Source organism: Leptodactylus fuscus, chromosome 7 (assembly GCF_031893055.1).
Source record: "Leptodactylus fuscus isolate aLepFus1 chromosome 7, aLepFus1.hap2, whole genome shotgun sequence".
NCBI classification, from domain to species: domain Eukaryota; kingdom Metazoa; phylum Chordata; class Amphibia; order Anura; family Leptodactylidae; genus Leptodactylus; species Leptodactylus fuscus.
In genome coordinates, this window is record NC_134271.1 from 26,014,317 (window position 1) to 26,030,199 (window position 15,883).

General features: G+C 41.1%; 1 protein-coding gene across 1 annotated transcript in view; it reads left to right on the forward strand.

Moving 5' to 3' along the window:
- Positions 1-896: 896 nt before the first annotated feature.
- The window catches only part of LOC142213191 (solute carrier family 22 member 6-A-like), a 28,802-nt gene continuing 13,815 nt past the window's right edge, over positions 897-15,883 (forward strand). The window contains exons 1-5 of the mRNA XM_075281438.1: positions 897-915; positions 3,910-4,668; positions 7,531-7,634; positions 7,749-7,903; positions 12,218-12,386. Coding sequence (XP_075137539.1) covers positions 4,297-4,668; positions 7,531-7,634; positions 7,749-7,903; positions 12,218-12,386 — 800 coding nt within the window. The 5' untranslated portion in view covers positions 897-915; positions 3,910-4,296. The remainder of the gene's footprint in view (positions 916-3,909; positions 4,669-7,530; positions 7,635-7,748; positions 7,904-12,217; positions 12,387-15,883) is intronic.

The following is a 15,883-nucleotide window of genomic DNA, read 5'->3' on the forward strand; positions in this document are numbered from 1 at the left end:
ACCAAGGACAGAAGTATCAATCAAATATCTGGGTGTCCATCCTCTGAAGTCACTGGCTGGGGAATCATCTCCTTACTGCAGTCATCATTAGCTAAAACCAGAAAAACCAGAATGGTAGTGTACGGAGCTCATGGTTCTGTGCTCAACCATTGTATTCACATTTATTGGGAACACGGTGACTTAGAATTGAAACCTTGACCTGCACCGTGGAACAAAAGGGTAGCACCATAAAATGTAGGCTTGTCCCACATGATCTGGGTCATCTGAGGCGTCTGTTGTTCTGGTAGGACTCAAGTGGCCACCATCTGGTAGGACTCAAGTGGCCACCATCATTAATTGGTATGCATTAATCTTTTGGTGTAGGCCCCAGCACTTGGCCAACATTGGTCCCAGGTTTTGTATGGTGTCCAGGTGCTATATTTTACACTAGTCATTGATTTTCTCTGGACACCAGCAACAAATGTGTGCACCTCATAGCCTACAATATCTGAGCATGCATGATGAGCACCTACGTAACATATTACGTAATGAAATCCTGACCTCTGAGCATAGGGAGCAGCGTCTCTTATCATATACAATATGGTTACACTCTGTACCCCATGTACTTTGCCCAGTGTACCGTACATTCCCCACATTTTCGGCTTCCTCTCATTAATCCCCCACTGATCGCAGTGATACTTTAACTCTGCTGGACTCTGACTCTATATAATCCAGGACCTTGAGTCACAAATACCTGTGTTGGCTGTGACTTGCCGGAGCTTTGCAAGTGCTCAAGTGAACTGAATGGGCTGTAGAACAAATCTAGAGAGGTTCTTCAATTGATCTTGATTTAATACGTCCCTCTCCTACTCCTAGGAATCTGTCGCCTTGTGGAGGCTCCGTGATTTTCTTTGGACTTCTGATTGAACATTTCAAGTAAGATTTTTTATTGTCATTGAAGCCGAGGATAAAGATTTCCTTTTGTTCTGTTCTCACCATTGTGCACGAGAACTTTCAGCGAAGTATGGCAGATAGTGTTGTACTCTGATCCACTTACCATTCTATATTTTATAGATCTGTCCTATAGCTTGTCCATCCAATGTGTAGAATTAGAAGGAAATTCCCACTATTGGCTACATCAAATGCAAACATCAAATCCAATCTATATTTATATTTAATTTTGCTTTATCTTATTTTTTAAGTTTTTTCCACTGTATATGATGTAAAATCTATTGCTACTGGATACGATCTATAACCTTAGTATGGTCGCAATGCGGTTTGGCTCCATAGGGCACCAGCATATCTAAATGAACACATTGAAATGAATGCAGGTGCCATAACATACGTGATAGGTAGATGTGTGAATAGGGCCTTAAAGGGGTTTTCCTATGAACATAACCAATTAATATTGAAACCAATAAACACATCATGGCTGGGTTTCTGACAAGTGCTGGACTAGTCATATCAAGACAACAGATGGTTAGAGAAAATCTTTACAAAAATTTTGGCAACATTTTTAATAATTTATATTTGCAAACATGTTTAAAATCTGCCTAAAAAGCTGAATATGGTTATGTTCTTGGAAAGACCCCTTTAAACCTTGACAAGTATAGGTGCATCCTCAGGAGGTGTTTCCTGCAAGTTTTTCTAAATCCAGCTGTGGATCATAATGGTAGAGAATGTTTAAGGGATTTGATGATGATACGTTTTCTCTTTTTGTCAAACCATTCATTGTCTTGGCTCGAATTGGGCCAAAGCTATACTGCAACTTTTTTACGCCATCATATTCCACAGCCCTTTACAGGCATTGTCCCATATATAGGGCTCACAATCTACATTCCCTATCAGTATGTCTTTGGAGTGTGGGAGGAAACCCACGCAAACACAGGCAGAATGTACAAACTCCTTGCAGATGTTGCCCTTGGCAGGATTCGATTCCAGGACTCCAGCGCAGCAAGGCTTCAGTGCGAAACACGGAGCCACCATCCTCAGCAACTAGCTTTTTCACCAATGTCATGTTCGCTGAGCCCGCTATATTTCATACGTATACATTTTTTGTGCTGTAGCTCAATATTTAGTCAATCAGCAGCGCTACAAAGTTGCAGTCTAGTCCTGGCAATAGCGTGCAATTGAAAAGATCAACAACAAAAAGGTCGTAAAGATAAAATGCACAGATAATATACAGCCAATATCAGGCAATGTTTACCATATTTGTTCTGTTAGTGAGAGAAAACACTATTTGGTCCTATTGATCTGTGCCTGCCCTGACTATAGTGGCATGTGTATTCCCACAATGGTAACCACAGCAAGGTTGAACGTGTCCAATATTTACATAGGTTAAGGCATGTGATGTGGGGCACACACTCCTGCTCATGTCCCCTATAACCCCACACAATCCTACCCAGTATTCCCATACAGTACCGCTGTCCTAATCTGTGTATTATAGTAATGAAGCCTCCTTAGTGCCCCCATACAGTATAATGCCCCCTTAGTGCCCGCACACACAACAATTTCATAAAAGTTCCACCACACTGTAGGATGCCATTTAGTGGCCATTCTAAAATTCTATGGATTGCACACCCTAAATTGAAAACGTCCTCATGGTGGGTCCGATTTATCAGGATGGGAAATTTTTAATGTCACTTTTCTGACTTATACAAAAAAAATTCTTTGTGACAAAGTTATGAAAATGTTTCCTACTGGATTATCAGTTTGCTGCAATTCTTTAGGGAAAGGGCGTTAGAATTTAGTAAGATTTTATTGGGGGGGTGCATTTCCTAAGCCAAGTTACCAGTGCAATTTTGCTAATTTTTTTACTAAAATTGTAAGAAATAAATTAGGCTTAAACCTATGCACCATGTATACTATGCCCACGGTGCTAGGTAGGTTTGAAAAAAGCGCAATAGTTGCAAAACACTACGCAAAAAAGTGGGAAAAACCACAGCAGCAACACATCACAGTTCTTCCCATAGCACTTTAGAGTAAAGTACGCAGAGGTTTCCCCTGCAGACTCTCTGTTATAATTATATTATCGGGAAACCGCCAGCATTTCCGTAGGTATAATTACCATGATGCGATTTCAAAGCCAAGAAGGTTTTGGAAATTGCGGCGTGTCGCTAGAATCCCATCCATTTTGCACTGACTGTAAAATGTTGAGATTTTTCCCAAACTTAAAAATGCCACAGAGTCATAATACATTTGGTGCAATGACCACAATTCAGGTGCAAATGGTCTCCATTATTTCAATCTTCTGCCATAGAATTAAAGAAATCCCAAATTTGAGGAAGTTCAAGGGAACCTGCCATGTTATAATGAACTCCTATCTGTGAGCAGTATGTTATAGAGCAGGAGGAGCTGAGCAGATCAACATATATATATATATATATATATATACTGTATATACTGTGTGTATATATATATATATATATATATATATATATATATATATATATATATATATATTTATTTTTATTTTTTTTTCAATATAACTTGTAATTTTATGCAAGGTGTTATGATGTGTTCAAGAGTCTTAAAGGAAACTTATCGTCATCAAAATGCAAGCGGTATCTTATAGAGCAGGAGGAGCTGAGCAGATTGATATATAGTTTTGTGAATAAAGTCCAGTGGGCGGTCCAGTGCACAGTTATACTGGGAAGGGTATTACTAGGACCGCCCACTGGACTCTTAAACATAGAATAAGTCAGCATTTCCCTGAATGGTTTGGTAAGAAAAGGTGTAGTAGAACTTGTAATGTAGACATCAATCTGCTCAGCTCCTCCTGCTCTATAACATGCCATCTTCACATCAGACACCATTTTCCAAGTCACAAGTTCCCTTTAAATGATTTCTATAAGAAAGAAGAAATTTTTTTTAAAGCAAAATAATTCTAGAGCCGCATCACTTCCTTAATAATGATATGTACTCTTCTAGGAACCAGAGAAAGCGAATCCGAAGCGATCCGTAAATTTGGATATTTCCATTAAAATCTAAAGGAAAGAGGAGAATTGTTAATGAACCGGCAGTAATTATCTGAGGTTTTCAATACCGAAAGACTAAAGAACATAATTCCGATCAAGAACAGGGGATTGTATTCTAATCCTGTCTAAGAATGCCTTTGGAAGGGTTGGCATGAGCCGTTGACAAAACCGAATACAGAACTCAGAAATTTCTTGTGGAATTGTTTTATGTCATGTTGTGGAAAAGTTTTTATTGAATCTAAATTTCCAAAGCAAAATAACTTATCTACTTTAAGAACTCGATCTGCTTCCATATTTGGCTGGTGAATGTGCATAGGAAGGTCAAGTTGAGTCATCCATCATGGGGTTTGCTGATCTGTTGGAGAGGACTGGAGGAATGGGGAAGTTTCAGGTCACGCATGTTATGTTGCTGTGTATTCCAATATTACTGATGGCAAGTCATAACCTTCTACAGAACTTCACAGCTGCAATCCCAAACCACTGGTGCAAAATAAATGATACAGGGAACAGCAGTGAGGAGGGCTGGGTGAGCTTGCTCAGCCCATTGGATGAAAAAGGGAATCCAGAGTCATGTCTTGAATTTGTTGAAATACAATGGAGACCAGTAGATTCCAATATGTCCTCCCATAATAGTTCTGATGCAGAGACGAGATCCTGTACAATGGGTTGGGAATATGATAGAGAAGATTTCACTTCTACCATCATCACTGAGGTAAGTCTGTACGTAATATAATAGGTAAAAAATATGCAAATCTATTCTCCAGGACGTAATTAGGAGAACAGTGCCTCTGTATGCTGCCTTCTAGGGACAGCCCCCTTAACATCATGCATGAGTCAGTTAATAAGCCTACTGACATGATGCGGGGTTTATTGCCAAATTAGTATTTCTATTCCAAAAGGAACAGATACCCAGCTATGGACAGCGCTGTTTCGGTCTTTTGGACCTCCTCAGCATAGCGCAGGGATACTAATTTGGCAGAGTGAGAGACTATAAACCAGGGTCAGGGGATAATCATACATATTAGGGAGAGTGTGTGCCTACATAGTTGTATGGAGACTTACAAGTCATTCCTGCTCCGCTAGGGATTCTGGAACAGTGCCTCTGTATGCTGCCCTCTAATGTGTATGATTATCCCCTGACCCTCGTCTATAGTCTCTCACTCTGCCAAACTAGTATCCCTGCGCTATGCTGAGGAGGTCCAAAAGACCGAAACAGCGCTATCCATAGCTGGGAATCTGTTCCTTTTGGAATAGAAATACTAATTTGGCAATAAACCCTGCATCATGTCAGTAGGCTTATTAACTGAGTCATGCATGATGTTAAGGGGGCTGTCCCTAGAGGGCAGCATACACAGGCACTGTTCTCCTAATTACATCCTGGAGAATAGATTTGCATACTTTTTACCCAGAATCCCTAGCGGAGCAGGAATGACTTGTAAGTCTCCGTACACCTATGTAGGCACACACTCTCCCTAATGTATATGATTATCCCCTGACCCCGTATTATAATACTAAATGTGATCAAAACACTGCACAATGCCAAAAACCATGGTTCTGCTAGTCTTCTGGTTGGGCTTCGAAATATCAATTCAATCTACTAGCTATTTGGAAGAAAATAAAGAAGACAAAATATTTTTGACACTTGAGGCCCCCTTTTAGGTCTTTATGATGAAGGTATTCCTGCGATGTGGGGATAGGAAACGACAACATGGGTGACGTTAATGCAGAAATATCATTTAACGTTAATGGAACAACCGGGCGTAACTACCGGGGTAGCAGCAGGAAGGGCTGCCACAGGGGCCTGGGACACTACAGAACCCGGCGGCAGCTGCTACTGCTACAGATTTTTTTTTTCTCAATAGGCCGTTACCGGCTGGAGTAACTACAGCCAGTAATGGGCCCTATTTACTTACCGATCCTGGATCCGGCTGCCGGTACTTCCTCTTCTGCAGAGGCGGCCATGAGTAGGAGCTGGGATTGGTAAGTGAGGTCGCGGGTCCACGAATCCCACAAATACCACTATCATTATACCCAGGGATCTTTTCAGACCCCAAAGTATAATGATGAGAGGGCCAGGAGAGGTAAGGGAACATAAAAAACACTGTTACCTACCTCTCCTGGACACCGGAAGGCTTTAGGCCTACTTGGTGATGTCACAGATGTCACGTGAGCCGGGCTTGGAGGGAAGGGGGGCCATGTTAAATGTTTGCCATGGGGCCCCGCCATTCCTAGTTACGCCACTGCCTTTAATATTAATATATCAGAGTTTTCAGGGTTGACTTTACTGTGATGTAATAACAACCATTGATATAGGGATCCCCCACAAACCTTGTGTAAAGCTGGCCATATAATTTAGATGACATCCAACATCTATGCCTTACGTGCTCGGTAAACATATTGAATGGAGAAGAGGGAGAAAGTCGCAGATCTCTGGTGGAGTTTTATCTCCCATGAGATCAAAAAGATTGGCATGTGGACACCCGACAGCCCAATTCTTCTGTCCCCCAGCATCTGCCATTGGGTGAAACTCTGGGCACTCCTATATATGTTAGAAGTTTGGCCAGTCCCACCAAAATCAGCATGTTTGCCTGACATTAATCTAATGTCTATAGCCAGCTTTATACGTACAGGGATACAGGAAGATAAGATTTTGGGTGCTGTTTGCAGATATTCAATCAAAGGAGACAATGGTACATGGAAGATAGTAGAAAGGTTTACTCCATAGAGTCATAGTAGCAAAGTTTAACATTACAGTTAATGATAAGTCGACACGTGAATGGATTTCCCAGACTAAACAATTGATGACCTATGCTTAGGATAGGTCATCAATTAAAAGTCGGCAGGAGTCACCTGACCAATGGCCATTCGGCTATTTGATGGGGTGTCAGTCTCTTCACTACATACATTTGCGGTATCGCAACTCAGCCCATTCACTTGAAAAGGATCAGGCCACGTAACCAATGACAGTGACATCACGTGGCCTGTGAAGCAGAAGTGGTGTTCAAGTAGCACCATCCCACGTCAAACAGCACCGGGGTTCTTGGTGTTGTACTCTAAGGAAAAGCCATCAATTAAAAAGTCCTGAAAAACGCCATTAAACTTGACTTTTTCAATGGCTTTTGCTGTGAGTTCACACTGTAGAGTGTTATCAGATTCAAGATAAAAGAGTGCTACATCTGTAGTTTCCTTCTATTATCTTATCTCATCTTCCAAGAAGTTGGAATAAATGACTTCGGCTAAAGATCATATCTACAGAATGCAATGCACCAGATGCACTCATGAGTCCATTGCTGTTCTTAAACAAAATTATAGATGTGCAAAGCAGAAAAAGAGCCATATTCAGCATATCAGTGCGGCAGGGTTATGATTTGTTAACCAAGGAAAAAAAATCCCGTTTTCCGACTCCCAAGACTCCTTGTTCTGTAGGTTGGAAGAATCCTTTGCTGTACACACTCTATGGTATGATAAAGTGGCCAAGATGGCTACTGCTCTCTGACGTAACTATAGGGCTGGTTGTAGCTGTGACTGGGCCCAGAACCCTACAGTCCAGTTAACATATAGTTTTCTCTTATAGTGGGATTTGGTATGTGGACAGAAGACCAGAAGACAACTGGCTCAGTCACTATATATGGCTGGTGTCCTTGTAGGAGCCATCATCCTCGGAGGACTGTCAGACAAGTAAGAAATACTCCCAGGATCGGATTCTTTACCATTTACACCTATTATACGTACATATTGTATTGTCATGTTCCCAAGTAACTGTAATAATATAACAATTCCAAATATTCCTAGGTATGGACGAAGAGCATTGCTGATCTGGTCCTACTTACAGATGGCTGTCAGTGGAATCTGTACGGCCTTTTCCCCAAATTATCTCTCCTATTGTGTGTTCCGGTTCCTTGGGGGAATGGCTCTGTCTGGAATAGGACTCAACACTACGGCACTAAGTACGTAAAGTTAGTTTGTAAGAATATAGAAGAAAATGATAATGTACATAGGTAGTTCTTGAATCAACAACTGTCCTATATAGGACTAGAATAAGAGTATATGGTTGTGAATGTGTTAGGACACATTGGGCATGGACGGGATAAACCTTCTCGGAGCCCATAGCCGGGTCTTTAATCTGGCCATTAATATCTACCTTATCAGATGTACCTACCTCTCCTCAGTCTCCGCAAGGTGTGGATGGGATTCGCTAAAATCCCATCCACCATGATGTGACTGTAAAACGCAGCATTTTTTTCCGTGTAGGACCCCGACCTTAATATGGTTTATTATTGTCTGCTAAAATGTGACAGTAAATGCAATTCACATGAATTTTATGAACAAGGATTCTGGTGGCCAAGAGAAAACACTGCAGTGACCGACCCCATCAATGTCACCATGTTTCTGGGACATTGCAAAGAAACAACCAACAAGATGCAAACGTCTAGTGCAGTTTCCCTGAAGCAGTCCTGGATACTAGCACTGGAAATCTGCAGCTTCAAGTGACTATTTCCGAGAACTCAGACTCTTGATGCACACAGATAAAGTGAAATAATAGGAAAATGATCCATTTAACCAATTTACTGCATCTGGCACCCAAGAGAAATTAAGTAGTGACTGAGGAGTCTGCACAGGCTTAGTGTTAAATAGATGGCCATTTTCTGTTTCCTACATGATGACTTTAGATATAAGAGAGTCAAATAATACTGCTAAAAAATGCAAGAAATAAGAGAGGAAAGCATGACCTGTCCTATAAAGAAACGCGCTACGCTACATCCCGGCCTGCAGACTTTCTCTATCTAATATGTTTAAGAATCGACTGCTTCTATAAATTCACAGTTCTTGGGTTTCCAGGATTATTAATGGATGACCTATTTTTAAGATAGGTCATCCATTGAGGATCAGCAAGGATACAACCGCCGGAACCCTCGCCATGCGACTGTATGAATAGACCATAGTACTCAGGTGAGTGCTGTGGCCTCTTCACACAGTGTTATACATTTGTATCGTGGCTGTGCTTGGTATCGCAGCTCAGTCCATTCACTGTTCGGAAAAACAGACAGTTCTTACTGGAGATACAGTCCTGTGATGGTTAATCCACACACAAGGGTCTTAACAAAGAAAAGGCAAGGGAAGAAGGTTCATAAATGGCAACGAGCGTGTGCAGAAAGCTGTGTGCTGTCACATAAAGCTGTGTGCATATGGTTATACAAACTAGACAGCAGAGGAGGAAGAAGGTTTATGAATGGCAATGAGAGTGTGCAGAAAGCTGTGTGCTGTCACATAAAACTGTGTGCATATGATTATACAAATTAATAGAGGAGGAAGAAGAGAGGAGGAGAGCTGAGCTGGAGCTGTGCAGGTGAATTGAAAGCTGAGAAGAGATCACATACTAGTGCTAGGAAACATCCCAGTCTGTATAAGTTGTAAATGTACAAGAATTGATATTATAGACACTTATGTCATCTGTGTACTGTAGCATTACATCAGAATATAGAGAACAAACATGTTGCGATATGTTAACCTAGTAATTATCTTGTGTCATGTTATTACTTTATCTTAGCTGATATTTTGTTATTTTATAGCTTGCTTTATCAGTACACTATTGTTAATGACACCTACACCTCTTATACTACACAGCTATTCTTCATGCTCGATCATGTTGGCACGCCTTATGCTTGGCATCGTAATAATATAATGTAACACTAGTTTTACTAAAGCTTCTACTTCTAGGGAGCTGAGAGCATAGGTCCGATTAATAATAAAAATATCACAATAAATTCATAATGGAGCAACACGGTGGCTCAGTGGTTAGCACTGCAGCCTTGCAGTCCTGGGCTCGAATCCTGCCAAGGACAACATCTCCAAGGAGTTTGTATGTTCTCCCCACCTTTGCGTGGATCTCCTTCCATACTCCGAAGACATACTGATAGGTAAAAAATGTACATTGGGAACCCCATATGGGGCTCACAATCTGTATTTAAAATAAATAAATTCATAATACATAGTTAATATACCCGGCCTGGCCTTCCGATTCTTACACCCCTCTAGGTGCTTCCATTCATTTCTATGGGAGCGTGCTGTTCGGAACCGCTGATCCGAACAGTGTTCGCTCATCTCTAATGGTGTGCATAAAGTTGTCTAAGAAGATGGCGACTGCTACAGAAGTGAAGGGATACAGGGAATCGGGAACTGCAGAGAATTAGTAAGACTGAGGGCACCAGATATTTTAACTATTCATCGTATATTTACTGTGAAATTTCTATTGTGAAGTGGAAGGTTGTTAGAAGCCAGCTCAGAACACAAAAGGAGCGAATACATGATTTATAGCATCGATCCTTTTTTTATTGACCCAGTGGTTCAATGTTAATAATGTAACTGTATAAGCAACAGGAAAGTTAGAATTTCACCAACCTTGTGCCTGCAGCTATAGCTTTGTAGCCAATCCATATGATCAAGCATTCTGACATAGAAATGATTATTATTATCATCAATTTCAGGTCATTTCTAGTTTTATAATACAGGATGATTATAAAAGAACGACGCAAAATTGTAGCCTCAAACTCCTAACCGAAAGAATATAACACAAATATATTTATATATAAGTCACACTATCTATCCAAGGTTTATCTATACGCTCCACATGTTCAATCTGATTTCCATTGGTGACACAACAGATGTCTAGGCGGTCGTCCAGCTCTGTCGGGACACAAGCCAACACGTCCTCGGATATGGATTCCACTATATCAGTGATGTGTTGTCTCAGGTCGGTCAGATTTGTTTGGGGGCTTATACATTGCGCTCTTGATGTAGCCTCACAGGAAGAAGTTGTAGGGTGTTAGGTCTTACAATAATGGAGGTCATCGCACCATTGGTGACTCAGTGTTTCCCGCATTGTCTACCCAACGTTCCAAATGGGAATATGGAGGTCACCCTCTTGCTGATAGGCTAATTTGTAGTGTATAGATAATACATGGATATAAAGTTGATGATATACTCTCTCAGGACTACCAGGGCTATCATTTTACACTATTCTTTTTGAATCCTCCTGTATATCCGGCTCTCATGTTGCCAGTAAGAGAAAAATGAAGCTACAATATTTCCAAATATAGTTGAGTATATACAGAATGTATGACATGGAGGACAGAGAAGAGAGTAGTTGAGGCTTGGAACGAAACTCCAACAGATGTGGTTGGGAAATTTATGGTAAATTAATGTGGACATGCCTGGGATAAACACAAGTCTATCCTAAGATAAAATTTGGTCTCGAGAAGACTATCCTAAGATAAAATTTGGTCTCGAGAAGACTATCCTAAAATAAAATTTGGTCTCGAGAAGACTATCCTAAAATAAAATTTGGTCTCGAGAAGACTATCCTAAGATAAAATTTGGTCTCGAGAAGACTATCCTAAGATAAAATTTGGCCTCAAGAAGACTATCCTCAGATAAAATTTGGTCTCGAGAAGACTATCCTAAGATAAAATGGCAGACTAGATAAGACTATCCTAAGATAAAATGTGATCTCGATAAGACTATGCTAAGATAAAATGGCAGACTAGATGGGTCATGGGGTCTTTTTCTCTTGTCATTCATCTCTGTTTCTACATTAGTACTTTTAAAGGGGTTTCTAAGATGAATGGCCTATCCTTAGGATTGAAGTCTATGGGATAGTGCCGTAGAACCTACACTCCTTCTTCTCCTACGGTTTGTACGTTGAGTAGGCACTGCCTTGGTACCGGTGATCCCACACCAGGGACCCCATATGTCCTATTCTATGGATACGCCATCAATCTTACAAACCATATAACCCATTTAGCAGGCATCAAATTTGTCAGCAGCCAGTTGATACATTTGGCTAATGCTGGTCACACAGTTCATATATCTTCCATGTGTTCATCTTGGTCAAGTGTACATGTGTTCTGAATGGGAGAGAAGAAAACCGCTCCCACACAGCTATGGCGGCTGCTAATATTCCTGAGGACACAGAATTGGGCATGTTGAAATCCAACTGTCCAATTCTTCTTTCCCTAGACATCTGTTACTGGGGACAGTCAGCAGGACCCCATTCACATTAGATGGTCAGTAAAGGAGTGGGTTTGTCTGACTTTAATCTCATTTATCTATACACCTTTAGGCTAAATCGAACCCTCGGTATAACTCCAAAGCCCTGTCCACTTATTCCCAAACTTTCACAAATAAAACTGTTGATAATACTTGTGTAACCTTTAGTTTTTTTGTGTAATTTACATCTTGGTTGTAATGTTTTGTTTTATCAGTCGTAGAATGGGTTCCAACCAAGGTTCGCACCATCACTGGCACTTTGGCAGGATATTCATACACTGTTGGGCAGCTTGTCTTGGCAGGTTTAGCATATGGAATACGAGATTGGCGATGGCTACAACTCTGCGTCTCACTTCCATTTTTGATATTCTTTCTTTATTCCTGGTGAGTAGATCGTGTACGAAGTAGGTGATAAGGATAGTTGTATATTCTATATTACCATGTTCCGAAAATGAGAGTCTTCAAATAAAAGAGTAAGATAGTATGTGGCTGGGAGGCAGGAATGACGAGTATCATAGGTTATTATTGGAGTCCATCAGGCGGTTTAAACCAGCCTACACACAAACCAACTCAGTCATGTGAATGCTGGGTACGGCTAGGTTCACACTTGCACCTAAACGGCAGGGGGACCCAAGCGATGGAGAGTCCATCCACTAAAACAGCGGCTACCTGTGGACACCCGCTGGACTCCATAGACTATAATACTGAAGCCGGTGGAGAGGAAAGTCCTCTGTGCAGACGTGAACCTAGCCTAAAGCTGCTTATCCAGCGCCTTAGCCTTAAAGGGATTAAAGCCTTAAAGTAACCCATTACTGTATGTCCTTCATGACTGTGGCTAAAAAAACTGCAGCAAAATCGCTGCATTTCCGCAATGTGTGGCCTTAGCCTAAAGGGGTCTCTCATCTCAGGATTTCCCTTCCCCTCCTGTCTCCTCTCACTTTCACTTCCTGGTTTTCAGCTCAGTCCAGCTCCAAGTTCCTGCTTGTTGTAAAGGGCGCAGTTATTTTTGGATTTACATAGACAGATAACAGAATATACCTAAGAAACTTATTTAACCCTTATCAGGGCTCAAACATGGAAAGCAATATGCAGAGAGAGGGAAGGAAGAGAATATGTACGCCATAGGGTAGGGACTGAACCTCAATCTGACCTTGGAACAGGTATGTGACCTAGGCCACCGGCTGTGAATACCAAGGAGAGAAATTTAGCTGTATCTAAAGTAATGTATTAGGTACAATGTTTCATTTAACTTAAGGCCTGGTTCACATCTGCATCAGTAATGTGTTCAGGGAGTCCGCATGGGTACCCCCTCCAAAAGGACTACCGAACGCATTGGCAAGCGGTCTGCAGTGAAAGCTCATCGATCCTATACACTATAATGGGGTCCGTGTGCTTTCCGCACAGTGTCCGCACGAGCCCTGCGAACAGGAAAGTAGATTGTGAAGTACTTTTCTGTCCACATGTTCCGTGGAAAGCACACGGACTCCATTATAGTCTATGGGGTCCGTGTGCTTTCATTGCAAACCTCTTGCCAATGCATTCGGTAATCCGTTTGGGGGGTCTTCATGCGGACTCCCCGAACAGATTAAACGAGGTCTAAGCTACAAGTCTGAATATGATCCTTGAGATCGGAATACCCCTTTAAATAAATCTTTGACAAGTGTTTTTTTTACATTTTTAACTAAGTGGCCAACCCCTTTAAGTAAGTCATCATAGAGAAAATCACTAGACTCCCGAATAAGAGAGAGGGGTAGAAAACAGAGGGAGTAGAATATTAGGGTTATCTACACCCCTAATACAATATGTATGTTTTTGAGGGAAATAGATGTCAATATTAATACGTAAATTGTTTTATCAGCATCGGGTTGCCTTTAACGTTTCGTTATTTGCATGAGCCAAATTCCGTGCAGTAGCGAAAAAAAATCATCATGACCATTGAAGCCAGCGAAAAACATTAAAAAAAAAACCTGCTAATCATTTTAAGTAAAAAGGATAGATGTGGCAATAGGCGGAATTGTTATCCGAAATTTACGCAAACACATCACTTTCTAGAGGCTTTGTGCCGCCTAAGAGAAAGAGCTCACGCAAATGAGGCCTTCTCTACAAAGGGCCCAGCTGGATTCTGCTCTGCTTGCTCTTTGCACATCAAAGGAAATCTGTTCCAATGAATGTGCATTGTTTCTCTTCAGGCAAAACGAAAACCTTGATGTGAAATGTTATCACCTTAACGTGTTTTATCGCCAACGTACAGATAATGCAGAAAGAAACGCCGGATGCAAAAAGACATAAATGTCACTGTCTATTTGATGATTAAACAGTAATATAGTCCAATACAATCTCCCATAATACGAGTGTTTACTGGTTTATGCATATATTACTCAATGCGGGCTACGTTCATTACATCGAACATCCTTCATTACTATCTAATATCTCATCTGGGCTGTGCATTAGCCGTTCTGGGTAAAGCAAAAGTTAGACTTTTTTGTGCCACTGGGCCTGTTCGGACCCCAACAAAAAAAAGCAATTGTAACCAGTGGTGTAACTAAAGTCTTGCAATCTTTTGTTAAGGGCCCCCTGCCTCATCTCTACAGTGAATTCTTGATAGTGATGGTTATGGGTACTAAGGAGTTTAATCCACCTTAGTGTGGTTAGGGGAATCTGTGGGTCTCCTTGGATAATGGGCCAGATGGAAGCTGCAATCTCATTACTGATGCCAGTGCTTATGGGCCCCCCTAAGGCTCTGGGGCCCTGGAGTGACTGCACCCTCTGCACCCCCTCAAGTTACGCACATGATTGCAACCTCTGTACCTCCTAAAGTCAAGCCCCCGAGCAACAAGGAAGCAAGAATTATTCCTGTCTACGTACTAGCTAACTGTGTCTATACTACATCCTTGTGCAATAGAAGGGAAGGAATATTACAATATACTGCAATACTGTAGTTATGTAGTATATTGTATGAATGATCATCTCCCCTAGCATTCAAGTTCTTTAGGTGGTTTAAAAATAGAAATTAAAAAATACAAAAAAAAAAAACATTTTAAAAATAAAAAACTAAGATATTCAAAAATTCCACCACTTTCTCTCCATTGCCTATAAAAAGAAACAAAAATTGCGGGAGATTTGTCGAGCCAGAAAATTAACGTAGAGGGATGCTATTGTGGCGCACATTTGGGGCAAGGCCATATTTTGCCCCAAATGTTTGCCACAACCCCCTTTCTGTGCATGGCTCACCACTTGTAAGTGCGAATATAAGTAGAGTGGTGAAGGAGCAGTGACATTTGTATATACATGGTAATGTAGGATGGAAGGGACCACCAGAGTAGAATTGATGTATTGGTGGGTGTTTTAAATGGCACCATTATTTTTATTTTTTTTTATACCATTCTTACACATCTTCTTAAATCTTGGACAGCCTTTTTAAGAATCGTTCCCACTTAACTCCAGGCCTGTGTTGTTTTGTTGTAATGTATATGTGTTCAGACTTGGTGGACCTTTCACCCACCTCCACCATCTCCATCTCTTTGCCCCCGTTAAATAGATGCCAATCCACTGATTCTGATGCAGTTGGATTTTTTTTTTTTCCATAGCCCTTACTGTTCCTGAGCAATTGGTTCTCTTAATTTCAGCACCCAATATGGTCTCTACTGTCCGGTGGGTGGTCCTGGTCTGAAGAGAGTCTCAGACCACCCAATTATCAGTAGAGAGACTACTTGGTATATTGGGTGTTGAAAATAACTGTTTTGTAGGGTTAACTGTAGGGTTAGAGAAATAATTGGATATTCTACATCGGGATCAATGGAGTGGCACCCATTGAAGGATGCCAAGAGCTGGAATTAGTGGAGGTGGCGAAAGGTCTTCCTTAAACTTCGATACAGGTCACT